This window comes from Salmo trutta, chromosome 7 (genome assembly GCF_901001165.1).
Source record: "Salmo trutta chromosome 7, fSalTru1.1, whole genome shotgun sequence".
Lineage (NCBI taxonomy): Eukaryota > Metazoa > Chordata > Actinopteri > Salmoniformes > Salmonidae > Salmo > Salmo trutta.
Window position 1 is genome coordinate 7,145,463 of NC_042963.1, and position 16,192 is coordinate 7,161,654.

The 16,192-nt window shown below is 44.2% G+C and overlaps 1 protein-coding gene across 1 annotated transcript; it reads left to right on the forward strand.

Moving 5' to 3' along the window:
• The first annotated feature begins 273 nt into the window (after nucleotides 1-273).
• aars1 (alanyl-tRNA synthetase 1) lies at nucleotides 274-16,172 on the forward strand. Its single transcript, XM_029757765.1, has 21 exons — nucleotides 274-357; nucleotides 3,153-3,306; nucleotides 3,588-3,776; nucleotides 3,935-4,080; nucleotides 4,591-4,782; nucleotides 6,247-6,391; nucleotides 6,482-6,627; nucleotides 6,730-6,838; nucleotides 7,106-7,256; nucleotides 7,360-7,484; nucleotides 7,860-8,004; nucleotides 8,138-8,316; nucleotides 8,604-8,717; nucleotides 8,832-9,038; nucleotides 9,341-9,525; nucleotides 13,630-13,738; nucleotides 13,919-14,032; nucleotides 14,121-14,240; nucleotides 14,745-14,831; nucleotides 14,978-15,091; nucleotides 15,218-16,172. The coding sequence occupies exons 2-21, from the start codon at nucleotides 3,163-3,165 to the stop codon at nucleotides 15,398-15,400; spliced, it is 2,904 nt and encodes a 967-aa protein (XP_029613625.1). The 5' UTR covers nucleotides 274-357; nucleotides 3,153-3,162; the 3' UTR covers nucleotides 15,401-16,172.
• Nucleotides 16,173-16,192: the final 20 nt, after the last annotated feature.

A 16,192-nucleotide genomic window follows, 5' to 3' on the forward strand; every position in this document is an offset into this window, starting at 1 on the left:
GAGTACAGAAATTAAACAAAAATAAATTCCACAGTGTATGGAATACAATACATGCATGCTAATAATGCATCAGGAAATATACATTATTTATTTTCAATCCACATATTGCTCTATAAGAGAAAATAAATATAGATTTTTATTGCATCAGCCATCGACAGCAGTTCGCGCAAGTGCGGTAGCGGGTTTGGCAATGATTGACAGTAAATTATAACCAATAGAAACTGAGTACCAATGCAGTGACTGTTCTGTCAAACCAATAGTGGCAGTGTATATGCGGGAACACTGCATTTCACTTTGATTGTACCAGCGTGGGGTGTCAGTGCGAGCGGTGACAGAAACAAAATAAAGATACACTTTGTGAGTATGGGAAATGTTTAATTGATAGGAGTACAGTTAATGGTGCCTGTCATTGTTAAAATGATTAAAAACTGCGGATTTATGTCTAATATAGCTACTTAATTCGTTCGAATGTAGCATATAGCTGACGTTTTCATTAATGACTTGAGAAATGAGAATGGCAATTATTCATACACCGTTGGATTATGCCTGACTATGGTATTAACTTTAAACCCAGCTAGTTATCTCCATTAGCTAACTTTATTTAGCTAGTTAGCTAATGTTAGCTAGTTACCTATATGGGTAATTAGCAGGCTGGCTAGCTAGCTAACTAGCCAACCATTAAGAACGAATGTATTGCTAGTCAACGAATTTGCAAAGGGAGACGTAGAAGGGCTCAATGTAACCGCCTCATTTTAGCACGAATGTATCGATAAAAAAATAACTACGGTCAGGGCAGGTTACAATTGCAGGATGAGCTTGCTGTTAAAAAAAAAAAAAAAAAAAAAAAAAGACGGTGCGGGCGGTCGTTAACTCGGTTGTCAGGACCGGGACTAGCTCAAACTCTCTAGGCGGCGTTTTGCCTTCTCCCTACAGTTTTCAGAATTAGCTTTGCCCACGACTGGCTTGTATGAACTATAACCCCGACGCTATGTTTTTAAGGTTTAGTATTGTCAATCATCGCTTGTGATATAGCTTTCGAAGCATAGCCCTTTCATCAGCAATAAGTAATCCTTCAATTAAAAATATAAACATACTGTAGCAGTTTTGCACAGGTCAATACAGCTATGGATGCCTCCATCTGACGAAACTAAACTTCCGCTATACACTTCCCGATTTAAAGCCGGTGTACACTACACGATTTTGGCCACGATTTAGCTGTCCCAGACACTTGAGATTAGAGACAAAATACTGATGTCGTTACCTACTCTGGGTGTGCGGCCGTCATTGACACTCTTAATGTAATCGAGTCAAATACGCAATCTGAGGGCTGTGGTTCTCGTCTTTGAGCAGTCAGACATCCCTATATTTTTAAACAGGTTTGATGTCGGCACAAAATCTGCAATGCTCTTGTGTGAGATGTGCAAAGACAAGCCGAGAACGTTTGTACTTGCCTTCAACCAAAGCAAAAGTGTCAAATCGGTACAGTCTGACGTTCACAGGCAATGTTTAATTCAAAATGTTGGCTAGATATTTAAACTCTGTATGGCAAGCGTGAATCCTGCCGACAACGATCTCTCTTGGGTTCCCGAGTGGCGCAGCGGTCTGAGGCGCAGGATTCGCGCTTGCCATACAGAGTTTAAATATCTAGCCAACATTTTGAATTAAATATGGCTTGTGAACGTCAGACTGCACCGATTTGACGCTTTGGTTGAAGGCAAGTACAAACGTTCTCACCTTGTTTGCACATCTCACACAAGAGCATTGCAGATTTTGTGCCGACAACATCAAACCTGTTTAAAAATCCCTGTTTCGAATCCAGGCTGTATCACATCCGGCGGTGATTGGGAGTCCCGTAGGGCGGCGCCCAAATGGCCCAGGGTAGGCCGTCATTGTAAATAATAATTTGTTCTTAACTGACTTGCCTAGTTAAATAAAGGTTACATATTTTTTAAAGTCTGACTGAACGTTTAAGGTTGCTTTGAGCGACGGTTTGTAGCTACGTTCAATCGAATCACGTCATTTGTTTCGCGAGACAGCATGGTTTCGACAAGCCTCTTGACCAAGTGAAAAATCTTGTAGTGTGTGACCACCAGCTGTGCCACATCATTTAGTGTGCGCACCGCTATGTTGGCCACACACACAAAAAAGCTACTGGAACGACGGTCGTTTAATGTAAGAGGCTTAGCGATGTTAGGATTTTCAAAGTCGTGTAGTGTCCACCAGTCTTTACACACAGGTGTTAGGAGCATGTAAGATGGCTAATTAGCACAGGTGGCTTCCATCCATGCTCTGCATGGGTAACGCTGCTTCGAGGGTGGCTGTTGTCGATGTGTTCCTGGTTTGAGCCCAGGTAGGAGCGAGGAGAGCTATACTGTTACACTGGCAATATTAAAGTGCCTATAAGAACATCCAATAGTCAAAGGTATATGAAATACAAATCGTATAGAGAGAAATAGTCCTATAATAACGACAACCTACAACTTCTTACCTGGGAATATTGAAGACTCATGTTAAAAGGAACCAGCAGCTTTCATATGTTCTCATGTTCTGAGCAAGGCACTAAAACATTAGCTTTCTTACATGGCACATATTGCACTTTTACTTTCTTCTCCAACACTTTGTTTTTGTATTATTTAAACCAAATTGAACATGTTTCATTATTTATTTGAGGCCAAATTGATTTTGTTGATGTATTATATTAAGTTAAAATAAGTGTTAATTCAGTATTGCTGTTATTACAAAAAAATTAAGAAATCGGCCGATTAATCGGTAGCGGGTTTTTTTTTTGTCCTCCAATAATCGGCATCGGCGCTGAAAAATCATAATCGGTCGACCTCTAGTACGTACAGTCACTGTGGGGACGACGACATCCAAGGATGTGGAAGGCAGCTGCAATTAGTGTTTTATAGGTCCAGTCAGGGATGTGCTGTAAAGTAAACATTGTTTTCACATGAATTTGGTTGAAGCTGATATTCAGTTTGCCCCCAAAACATTTGCTTGCTATTCCAGTTGAAGCAAGGACACAGAATAATTTAATTGAAACTTTAGTTTATTACCTATAGTATTCGGACCTGCCTACCCATACCTTCTCCCTCACCGGCATTTCATGTGTTTGTTCCTAACTGTTTTTCCACTGTCTGTATGATCGCCAGTCCTTTCAGAATGGACTCTTTGTTGACTGCTGCTCAGATCCGTGAGAAGTTCATCGACTTCTTCCGTCGCCATGAACACCAGTATGTCCACTCATCCGCCACCATACCTTTGGATGACCCCACACTGCTCTTTGCTAATGCTGGCATGAACCAGGTACGCAGCAATACTATCCCTTCCCCCATACTTCTCCCCTGCAGGTCTGTAGAGAGTGTGGCTCTATTGGCTAATTAAAGCCTCAACTCAGTGGAATAATACCCTCTGGGAGTGTATTGTTCTGAAAAGATGTCTCCTAAACTCACACATTCTGTCCCTATTTGAAGCTTTTTTCAGTTGCATGGAAAGAATAGACTATTTGAAGTATACTCATCCCAATTTAACGCTGTCTTTCTTACCCACCCTCTCTCTTTGTCCACCTATCCAACCTCCCCTTCCAGTTCAAACCTATATTCCTGAACACCATTGATCCGTCCCACCCCATGGCCAGACTCAAGCGTGCAGCTAACACACAGAAGTGCATCCGCGCTGGGGGCAAGCACAATGACCTGGATGATGTGGGCAAGGACGTGTACCACCACACCTTCTTTGAGATGCTGGGCTCCTGGTCCTTCGGAGACTACTTTAAAGTAAGTCATGGAGACCAGATGTTAGATACTGTCGTAGTCATCCCATCTAATGACGCAGCAACATTTTAACAAGTCTCTCAAGATAGTGTTTGCGTGTTGGGAAGATTAATTGATTGTATATCTCTTATTTCCTTTCCTGCTGACTCTTCTCCCTGCAGCACCTTGCTTGTACGATGGCCCTGGAGCTGCTGACTAAGGAATTTGGGATTCCTATCGAGCGTCTGTACGTAACCTACTTCGGGGGTCATGAAGAAGCTGGGCTGGATCCAGATCTGGAGTGTAAACAGATATGGCTGGACCTCGGGTGAGTGAGTTTCAGGAGTAGGAAATTCTTGTCAGATCGAATCGGGCTATTATATATCCAAATCTACCTGAATGATAGAAATATGCTGCACTCTTTCTATTCTTGTTATTGTGGTCAGTAACACTATGTGTTGGGTGATAATTCTCTCAGGGTACTGTTCCCTTTTCAAACCTCCAGACGCCACTTTTCTGGTTACAAAAACAGTCTTGTGAGAATCTCGCTCTGTGCCCGTGTTCCAACCCAACCTGCTCCTACTGTAACCTCCCTCTTCTGAGTCTCACCTGGGAAGGATTTATTAGTCGGATTCCATTGCAAAACATTTCGTCATTTGCAACGGAAACCATTTAGCATTTACTTTAGGAACCAAATTGAAGCAAACGGTACCAAACAGGGAGGGACTTTACATGAATTTGTCCAATAGAACCTCTAATTTTTGTTGCAAAATATTTTCTAACGGTATATGACTAATGAATACACCCCTGTTTTACCTGTCTCTTCTCTGGGTGACAGAGTGGATGAGGCTCGTATTATACCCGGCAGCATGAAGGATAACTTCTGGGAGATGGGGGACACAGGTCCTTGTGGGCCCTGCAGTGAGATCCACTTTGACCGCATCGGGGGGAGAGATGCAGCCCACCTGGTCAATATGGACGACCCCAATGTGCTGGAGATTTGGAACCTGGTGTTCATCCAGTACAACAGGTAATGAATTTATAAATAGCTGTAAAATATGTGACTGACTGGCTCGATTGGGTCTCATGTAGCAAAATTTGAAATTGTGTTTTTTACATTGGATAAAAGTAGACTCAGAGCTAGAAAATGGTGTATCATACACTATAGTTGAGGAACAATGGGAAAGTAATTCTGCTTTGAAAGTTGATAAACTTGTTACCCCACTTTTGAGAAAATTGTCCTTGAATATTTTGGTACACCTACTGGAGAGCTCTTCTTTGTCTACACCCATTTAGCAACGTTCCAGCTTCTTAAGCCTCACCCATCTCTTTAAGGATTCACTTATGAGCCCATGTGCTAAACAGTGAGTACGGTAGTGTACAACCAAAGATTTCAAGACTAAACGCTGGTTTATACTACATCTATTGACATGTCTGTATACAGTTGTCGCAGTGACATCATGAACATTCTATTGTCATCCGACATCAAACTTGTCGTTATGAAAAAGTATGAACACAAAAACGACAGGCTGCATGACTTCAGCAGCCTGGTGGTCCAAAATAGCATAACTGGTGTATTTTAAAGCCAATAAACCCACCCTTTTAAAAATTAATTTAGTATACAGTGAATTCGGAAAGTATTCAGACCACTTTACTTTTTCCACATTTTGTTACATTACAGCCTTATTCTAAAATGGATTAAATAAAAACATATATCCTAATTTGATTTTGGTGCAGGTCATGTTCTTTTTTTTGTCACATGCACAGGATACAGAAGCTGTAAACAGTACAGTGAAATGGTTACTTGCATAGTGGAGTCTTTTTGGTTTAGACATGTAGCTAGCTAAACAATGAACCATAATCCAAACTTTATGAATCTACAGGTAGCTAAATATAACTAGCTACAATTAAGCTATAACTAGCAATGCGAATGGCTCTGAGATACGAATAATATTACTACACAGATCATACATGTAATGTTAGCTAGCGAGCAGCCAGCTAACGTTAGCTATCTAGCTTTAACTTGAAATGAAAACAACTTTCTGACAAAATGAGAAACATAATACATGAAAATGTAGCTAGCGAGACTCTTTTACCTGTATATATGGATGAATGCTTCTCCCTCTCTGTCACGGATTCCATGGTTGCCCATAGTGAAGATGTAATCCGGAGACTGGTGTTTTTTTGTTTTTTTTCATGGCTAAACCAACTAGGCTTGTAATTTTACAATTGTATTCGTATTTAAGATGGCATACAAGTTTGTTATTAAGGCACATGAAAGTTCCCATGTTCCAGAAGGCATTTCTGCCATTCATTTTGATAAATGTTTTTACGTTAAAATTTATGTCCTGTAAAGTAGTGACGCGCGACATGCCTAGTTTCCTGAAACGAATAAGAATATTGTTTGTGTTCAATTCAAGTCCTGTGTAATGCACATGCAGATGTGCGTAGACGCATGATCTGACTGAACCTGTTCCTCCCCCACCCCCACCAGGGAGTCTGAGACAGAGCTTAAGCCCCTGCCTAAGAAGAGCATTGATACAGGCATGGGTCTGGAGCGTCTGGTCTCTGTGCTGCAGAATAAGATGTCCAACTACGACACAGATCTTTTCATCCCCTACTTCCAAGCCATCCAGAAGGCAAGCACCACTACCAAACACTATTTACCATTACTCTCTGGGTGCTCTGAATGACCTGTCTGACAGTACCAATGTGGTTGTTCTGAACAGGGTACAGGAGCCAGGGACTACACAGGAAAGGTTGGTGCTGAGGACGTAGATGGCATTGACATGGCCTACCGTGTCCTGGCTGACCACGCCCGCACCATCACCATCGCCCTCTCTGACGGGGGCAGGCCAGACAACACAGGGAGAGGGTGAGCCCTTTTAAGTATCTGGCTGACTGTCTTTGGTCTATGTTTGTGTGAACATCAATCTCTTAATGTGCACATGTTAACCTTCTCCCTCTGTGTGTTCAGATATGTGTTGAGGAGGATCCTGCGTCGTGCTGTGAGGTACTCTCACGAGAAGCTGGGTGCTCAGAAAGGCTTCTTTGCTACCCTAGTTGACGTGGTGGTAGAGTCCCTGGTAAGAAAGTCATCCCACTCTTTGTTATTCACCATCTCTCCTTCGGTCTTAGTCCTTTCCTGTTTTCCTCTGCTGTCCCCTCGAAGCTGGAAAAATCTGCCATTCTGGCCTTGAGCAAGGCAGTTAACTCCCAACAACAACTGCTCCCAGGGCGGTTGACGGTGATTTAAAGCAGCAACCAGCACCACCCTGAATGATGGGTTGGGTTAAATGTGGAAGATACATTTCAGTTGTGCATCTGACTAGGTATCCCCTTTCCCCCTCCAGGGCGATGCCTTCCCTGAGCTGAAGAAAGACCCAGACATGGTAAAGGACATCATCAACGAGGAAGAGGAGCAGTTCCTCAAGACACTCAGCAGGGGGCGAAAGATCCTGGACAGAAAGATCCAGAGTCTGGGAGACAGCAAGACCATCCCTGGTACTGAAGAGCTACATTAGCAAATTGGATTAATTAGAAACATTTACCTTGTCAAAACAGAATGCTTTTTTTTAAACCCTTTTTCTCTTCTCTCCCTGTGAAGGTGACACCGCCTGGTTGCTGTATGACACATACGGTTTCCCCCTTGATCTCACTGCCCTAATTGCTGAGGAGAGGGGGATGATGGTGGATGTTGCTGCTTTTGAGGAGGAGAAGAAGGCTGCTCAGGTGAGAGTAGAGAAATGGTGAGCAGTAGAAAAGATGGAGCCTTGGATTGGCATGAAGTTGATGTGGATTTTTGAATTAGCCTGTGGAGGTGGGAAATGTACTGCTTTGTGAATGTCTACAGACATGAATGCTTTCCTCTCTGTCAGCATTTCTCAGTCAGTATTGCACTGTAAGTGACAAGTGCCTTGCTCTGCTTATTAGATAAATAAGTATTTACAATACATTACAGCTCCATTACATGCAGTGTTAATTCGTGAGTATGATGTTTCCACATAATGAATGACTGATTCATCATTGGTGTAAACTTAGTTGAAGGTTTATTCAATGTAAATAGAACGGGGATTGGGCTGTCTCCTCCATGTCCCTCCCACTCAGGTTAAGTCCCAGGGGAAGGGCTCTGGGGATGAGGACCACATCATGCTGGACATCTATGCCATCGAGGACCTTCGCAACAAAGGCATCGCTGCTACTGACGACGCACTCAAGTACAGCTACAGTGCTGACGACAGCGGCAAATATGGTGAGAGACGCAAATAAAATCAACTCAGTTTTATTAACCAACTCAGAAAGATGGTTTGCTTGGTGTTTATTCAAATCGCTTTCTTGCTTGTGTCTGTTTTTAATCCCTGTATATTGCTCTGTGGTTGTCCCAGTGTTTGAGCAGGCTGTGGGCACGGTGCTGGCTCTGAGGAGGGAGCGTGCCTTTGTGGAAGAGGTGACGACAGGGCAGGAGTGTGGGGTTCTGCTGGACAAGACTTCATTCTATGCGGAGCAGGGTGGACAGAGCTTCGACGAGGGCTACATGCTGAGAGAGGACGACTCTGTAGATGATGTAAGGACCTACAGGGAGGACAGACGGGCCACTCTTTAAGTTGTAAAAGCCATATTAGACATGAACGTTGGCAGCAGGTAGCCTAGCGGTTAAGAGCGTTAGCCCAGTAGCCGAAAGGTCGCTGGTTCGAATCCCTGAGCCCACTAGGTCGAATGTCTGTCGATGTGCCCTTGAGCAAGGCACTTAATCCTAATTGCTCCTCTAAGTCCCTCTGGATAAGAACGTCTGCTAAATGACTGTAATGTAATTCTGTCTCCCTTTCACATCACATTTACTCCCTTCCTCAGAGGATGGAGTTCACAGTGAAGAACACCCAGGTTCGGGGTGGATACGTGCTGCATGTAGGAACGGTTTACGGCACTCTGAAGGTTGGAGATCACGTCATTCTGCACGTGGATGAGGTAATGCATCACTCAAAAGTACACTTTAATGACTCGATCTCGAGATCTTTTCTTAACTGCCTTGGTATTGAAAATGTCATTACATCTCTACTGTCCACTCTCCCCCCCCCCCAGGCTCGTCGTAGGCCCATCATGAGTAACCACACTGCCACCCACATCCTGAACTTTGCCCTGAGGGAGGTCCTGGGAGAGGCTGACCAGCGTGGCTCCCTGGTGGCTCCTGACCGCCTGCGCTTTGACTTCACCGCCAAAGGTGCTCTGAGCACAGAAGAGGTGCGACGCACAGAGGAGATTGCCTGCACCATGATCCGCGATGCAAAGGTGAGAGGTCATAGGTCACTGAAAGTATGAGTAGGGGTATGTTAATTTCCGTTTGATCAAGTGTTGTTTTTACACAGCTCTTTGGTTGCTGGTGTTATAGGGCCTGTTGTCTATTGTTCTATTTGAGTATTCCTTGACTGTATCCTTGCCTTATTGCACCTTAACAGTCCATATCGTCTCCTGTTTTCTTTTATACACTGTCACCCCAAGGCTCCTGTCATCATTTTCTCCTCCTCACAGAATGCACTGTTTTCAAGCGTTTATTACCAAGTCACGACATCAGCTCTTTCTGTCTCTTACAGCATGTCTATGCCATGGATACCCCTCTGGCAGCAGCTAAAGCCATCCAGGGTCTGCGTGCTGTGTTTGATGAGACCTACCCTGACCCGGTGCGTGTGGTGTCCATTGGCATCCCTGTGGCTGACCTCCTGGCTGACCCCAGCAGCGCTGCCGGCTCCCTCACCTCCATCGAGTTCTGCGGAGGAACGTGAGTACACAGCTCCCCGTGGTTGCAGTTGCTTTTCATAATTACATCTCATGATTCAGAAATACAGAGATTTTGTTTGAGAATTTACTGTGAGATTGTTGCTCGGTTGTATTTGTTAACTCGAAATGACACAACGACAAGGTTCCAGTTTAACAAAGTTTACTATACCTTATGAACACTACAAGGTAGGCTTCCACTCAAGGCTAGGTCCATCAACAACCAAACACTTCCCGCGCAGGCGCACTCTTGACAGACTGATAGCCCCGTAATAACAGAAATATAGGGATACTTAACATGAACTTAACAACCTCTTTTCTTTAAAGACAAATAAAACATCAACAACATAATTAAATGTCCAAGTATTATTCATGTTCCCCATTACAAATGGGTTGTGTGACACAGTTTTTATTTGTATTACTCAAGCTGCCTCTTTCCATTACTGAGAGCCTGTAGGAGCACAAGACCGGATGCTCCTTTTTTAGTCAGACAGTCAGCAAGCTGTTCCTTTGTGGTCGACCACAGAATCCGCTGGATTCTCTGTGCTTGAATAAGTTCCTTGATGCTGCTAATCTCAAGACGAAGTCTTTTCTCTGTGAGAGACTTGGTTGACTTCACAGCATCAACTAATGAGTAGTTGTCAGTGACACAAACTACAGGTAGAATGTGCCGTTTTGCCTCACCAGTGGTAAGCTCTGAGAACAGAGTTGCAAGAAAGATCGCATTGTCAATTCCATCCGCAAGAGCAAGGGTTTCTCCAGCAAGTGTGCTTCAGACAACCCTTCTGATCCTTTTTGACTGCCAACAGATAGGTGAGAATCTTCCTCCTTCACCCATTAACACGATTAGATGTCCACCTTGTGTGCCTCCATCTGTAAGGTTCCCTAGCGAAGCATCACTGAAGACAACTAGTTTCAAAGAGTCATCTTTTCCAACATGCTGAAACTTTAAAGCCACTTGTTGTGTTTTCAGTTTACGAACAACTTTGTTTGCCTCATGAATGGTTTGTATAGTGGCGTGTTTTGTGTTAGATGCCAAGTTGCAACCATCAAACATTACATCAGGTCTACTCTGTCTAGCAACCCATAAAATTTGTCCTATCTTTGACCTCAATTGATCAGCTTCAATTCCACATAGAGGGGAATTCCTTTGTACGGCTCTTGAAGAATCCATGTGAATGGGTTGAAGATTCTTGATATAGCTCTCCTGTTGCATCAGTATTGTCCCATCAACTGTAATAAACTCTATGCCAACATAACAAATTATCATGCTCCTCACGGCCGACCTGGAAAACAGCTTTCATGTGTGGAATCACAGTTGTAGCAAAGGTCTGTGAGCCACCCCAGATGAAGTCATCAACATGACAGGCAAGTACTCCAGTCACATAGCAGTCTTGATCAAGCCAATAGAAGACTGCAGGATCCACTTGTGACAGGTTTCCACCTGTATTCAGCATTGTTGCCTTGACTTTGTTGTACCAGTAGAGTGATGCATCTGCCAGTCCATACACACACTTTTTTAGTTTCCACAGTGTTCCTTCGCTCTTAGCTTCAGGCGGAGGTTGGATGTGAATGTCCCTTGACAGCTCTGTTCCCTGAAAAAATGCAGATTTGATGTCTATGGAATTAAGTTTCCATTGTTTCTGGCAGATCACTGACATCAGCAATCTGAGTGACTCTGAGGCGCATGTCGGTGAGTCTTTTGGGAGTTGTTTAGCAGCCAGCTCCTCTAAACCAGTTAAGGATTCTTTAAGGGTACACACCCACCTTGTTGAGACACATTTTAGGCCAATGTCTTTGACTTCCTCAAACACTCAATTTTTCCTCCAATTACTGAGCTCATCTAGCTTAGCTGAGTCAAATGACACATCCTTTGTTTCAAGTACATCATCATTTTGAATGTCATTCTGTTTTTCTCGATTTTTCCATTGGTTCAATTCTGAGATTATCTACAAGTGACAGGTCAGCTGACCCTGTTGTACCAGAAAGTGTAGCTGGTTCAGAGTATAGCAAGTTGTACCAGTTCTGGTGTTTTGCTTTTCCTGCTCGTCCAATGACGGTTGCTGTGTGTGGAATACCACTTTCTCTGTCCATGTATTTAACAGTTTGTCCAGTTTTCAGATTGGAACAACCATGTTGTCTTAACACACGTGGCTGTTGTTGAATGTTTTCCTCATTTGAACGCTCAACAGTATTACCTGTGGCATGATTGAAGGTCTCTGCTCCATTTCCTGTGTCAGTTTCAGTGTCCATATCATTGGATGCGACATCTGGTAGGTTTGTGTCTGTTAGTGACCTTTTTGTCATTTTCATTAGGAGACTGATTCTCAGCAACAGCCCCTCTATCTTGTTGATCATTTACTTTCCGCAATGTTGAGTGATGCGCCCTGACAATGATGCCTCCGTGCCTCACAAATATCACCACACCATCTTGGCCAATGACTACTCCCGGTCCCTTCCACTCTTGACAGTCAACTCGTTTGTAGTACACTTTGTTTCCAGTTTCGTACTTCTCATTGGTGGGTCGTAGCTGTTTACGCAGAGCCCTGCAAATTCTCTCTCAGCACTCTGCTTCAGTGAACGCTTTTCTCGCTGCATGTGGTGCTTTGTGTCCATCAGAATCTCATTTTTACATGGACTCTGGTGATGTCTTTGTCTAAAATGTTTACACAATAGTGGCCCAAGGTAGTAAGTTCAAGAGTCACTGGTTGTTTAAACATCACTGCCTTGTCATTGTTTATGTCTAGTACAGCCCCTGCCTTCTTGAGGGAAGCTTTGCTTAAAAGTAAGGGGATATCTGCAGGGACCACCTCTGTTTCAATGGTCAGACTAAGTGTCACAATGTTTGCTGGTATCTTAACTCTCTTGGTAGAATAGACAATTCTCCCATCTCCAAATTTGAAAGCGCTGTTGCTTGGTGTGTCAATCATATTTTGTACTTCTTTCATATTTAGTTCCCGGACATAGCTATCAAGCCATTTTGTACAACACACTGTCCGTGTACATGCAGTATCAATCACAGCAGATCCTAAGGATTCAACTATAAAAATCTCAGTATCAGAAGCAGATTTGTTTGAAAGAGCAGTGTAACATTACACTGTTATCTCTGTGTTTACATTTTCCTCTGTTAGTTTAACTTGTTCATTTTTATGAGGAGTCTTTAACCCAGTGGTAAGTGCTTTGACAAATGGCACATTTTGATCTCCTTCCATATTTGCCCAGTGGATTTGTGCCGGGAAATGGCGCCCTCTCTGGTTGTCTTGAGAAAGTGACTTGTTGGCGCCTTTTCTCTGCTGCTCAGTGTAATATGCCGAGTCACTCACTTGCATTCCATCTGCTATTGACGCGACAGACGTCTTTTCACCAACAATTATTTTTAGTGCCGACTATATTAATGCAAAAGTCAGTACAGTACAAGCAGTCAAAGTCAACTGTGTCTCCCTACCATGTAGACAGGCAGTATCTAGCAACGTGAAAGCTAACACTGCATCCGGGAGAAACATGTTGTACTTGCGCATCCTATTGGTACCTCTGTTCGAAATCAATGATGTAGTCCGTCATTGCAACCGAAATATCTCTCGTAACACTGTCAAAGTTTGAATATGCCTCGTAGGCACGGCCTTTCTCTTCTTTAAGAAATACAGAATCCAGTGCTCTGATCAGAGTTCCCATACCATCATCCTTGTTCAAATCCTCAACGGATATTTCCAGTGCTGCATCTCTCGCTCTTCCCTCGAGCGATAATACCACCGCAAGTGCTTGCTTTTTCGCGTCCAGATTAGTAACCCGTGTCCAGATTCCAAGTTCATTTTTCCAACTTTCGTACGACTTCTTCTAGTCGAAGCGAGGTGGCACATTGTAGTTATTAGCCATCCTCTGCTACCAATGTTAACTCAATGACACAACGACAAGGTTCCAGTTTAACAAAGTTTACTATACCTTATGAACACGCTACAAGGTAGCCATTCCACTCATGGCTAGGTCCATCAACAACCAAACTTCCTGCGCAGGCGCACTCTTGACAGACTGATAGCCCCTTAGTAACAGAAATATAGGCATACTTAGAATGTACGGAATACTGTTAAGTTCATGTTATCTGTAACTTCAGGCACTTGCGGAACTCTGGCCATGCTGCACCTTTTGTCATCGTGTCAGAGGAGGCCATCGCCAAGGGAATCCGCCGTATCGTCGCAGTGACGGGAGCAGAAGCACAGAAGGTGAGAGGACAAAGGTTCCCAACCATTACTGGATGCTTGACATTTGTGTTCTTCATTATACTGCAGGTTCTTAGTCAAATCACTGGGCGATGATTGGTATAGGTATCACTCTTTCGTAACCGCTATTTACTCAACGGTAACTGAATAACTTGAATCCCGTCCCCACCCTGCTCTGTTCAGGCCCACAGGAAAGCAGATGCTCTGAGACAGTCTCTGTCTGCTCTGGGGGAGAAGGTGAAGGTTCAGACCGCCCCCAATAAAGACGTGCAGAAGGAAATCGCTGACATGACAGAGGTGAGAGCTGTCGCAGAACATCCAGCCCTTAATGAGCCGTGTCTGTCTGCGTGTTTACTTACTATCTCTCTGTTCTGTGTTGTTGCAGTTTCTGGGCATGGCAGTGATCTCCCAGTGGCAGAAGGATAAGATGAGGGAGGCCCTGAAAGGCTTGAAGAAGACCATGGATGACCTGGACCGTGCCAGCAAGGCTGATGTCCAGAAAAGGGTAAGAGAGAGGGGCCAGACATGGGGTTTAGGAGGGGGGCCAGACATGGGGTTTAGGGGGGGATAAGGGAGAGGGGCCAGACATGGGGTTTAGGGGAGGGTAAGAGAGAGGGGCCAGACATGGGGTTTAGGGGAGGGTAAGAGAGAGGGGCCAGACATGGGGTTTAGGGGAGGGTAAGAGAGGGGGGCCAGACATGGGGTTTAGGGGAGGGTAAGAGAGAGGGGCCAGACATGGGGTTTAGGGGAGGGTAAGAGAGAGGGGCCAGACATGGGGTTTAGGGGAGGGTAAGAGAGAGGGACCAGACATGGGGTTTAGGGGGGGGGGGGTGTGGAGTTGTATTTTTTTACTAGGTGAAGGGATACTACATGTCATAGAAACTGATGTACTATGTAGGCTGTGTAGTTGGGGAGTATGCAGGCCATTCTATATGAATGGTGCTTTCCTCATGTTCTCTCGTTCAGCTGGTCATTAATTACTATATTCTCTCTGCCTCCCCTCCCCCAGGTTCTTGAAAAGACCAAGGAGATGATTGACAGCAGCCCTAACCAGCCGCTGGTAGTCATGGAGATGGAAAGTGGAGCCTCTGCCAAGGTAACAACAACATCCTTTTCTCTCTTCTACAGCCAACCCTGCCACTGTGGAGAATTACAACACACCACGGCACACATTATCCCTACATTTATGTCTAATTCCACTTCTATTTTCTAACCCTGTTACTGTGTATTTTTGTGTCCCAGGCTCTGAATGAGTCTCTGAAGCTGCTGAAGACCCAGTCCCCCCAGACTGCTGCTATGCTCTTCACCGTAGACCACGATGCTGGAAAGATTGTCTGTTTATGCCAGGTGCCTCAGGTAAGCCATGTGCTCAACCTGTGTGTTTACATCCATTCACAGATTAGCTCCTTATTTGTGCTTAATGCAATAACCTTCCATTTTTGTTGGGACAGTATCTTATCTGTTGACTTTCTCCTCTACCAGGATGTTGCCAACCGGGGTCTGAAGGCCAGTGAGTGGGTGCAGGAGCTCTGCCCTCTGATGGATGGCAAAGGTGGTGGTAAGGATATGTCTGCCCAGGCAACTGGCAGGAACACACACTGCATAGAGGAGGCACTGCAGATGGCCAACCAGTTTGCCCAACTTAAACTGAGTGAAAATGAATAGAGGAGGAGGCTGGGGTGTGGTGAATGATTATGGGGAAAGATCCCTCGATCCAACCCCACCGGAATGTTCCAGCTCTGTTCTCTGTGACTCTGAACTGGACGTTCCAGAAAATTGTATAGAAACATTCACCCCTAGGAACATTCACCCATCCAAAGGTTAGAAAGGGAAGCAGATACAAGACCCCTCTTTCTCTGAAAGAGAGCTGCATCTGCAATTTTAAGGAGGATAACATGGTTTTGATCCATGCACAATTTGATGACTCCCTGCAAGATCTGTGGTCTAAGGATTAGGTGATCAAATGATTGATAGGTGTACGAGGATGCTACCCCCAACATCCTACCTGATCTGTCCTGAGGTAGATGGTATTAGTCCTCCATCCATCCTCTCTTCCCACTTTAACTAATGATGAAAATACTCAACAGGAAACTGCTTCAGTTCATTGCTTGTTTCTCTCTATTTCATTGGCCTCTCCCATGTCATTGTGTTTCACTTCCCCTCCCTGACTGTGGGGAGGTGTGGTCTCTGCAGACTATCTTTTCTGCCAGTTGTAATGTACATTCACAACAGCAACCTTGGCACCTGTCAGTGCCACCAGCTGTGTAACAGTTTTGTCTGGCATCTCAATATTAATGTAGTCAATTAATAATGAATTAAATAAATGGGTGACATGACATTGTCAATTCTGTGAAATGCATTTTATTGCCACTTATGAATGCGTTGGAATTCATCAAGACATGAACGTCACGTTGTGGAATAAAAATACTGATAACACTTGATTTCTCCTTCTACTAT

What these genes read in the sequence shown, in the direction of transcription:
- aars1 (XM_029757765.1), top strand. Translation starts at nt 3,163, where the DNA reads ATGGACTCTTTGTTGACTGCTGCTCAGATCCGTGAGAAGTTCATCGAC. An exon ending in CTAATGCTGGCATGAACCAG is followed by an intron (nt 3,307 to 3,587) that starts GTACGCAGCAAT and finishes CTCCCCTTCCAG; the next exon opens with TTCAAACCTATATTCCTGAA. An exon ending in AGACAGCAAGACCATCCCTG is followed by an intron (nt 7,257 to 7,359) that starts GTACTGAAGAGC and finishes CTCCCTGTGAAG; the next exon opens with GTGACACCGCCTGGTTGCTG.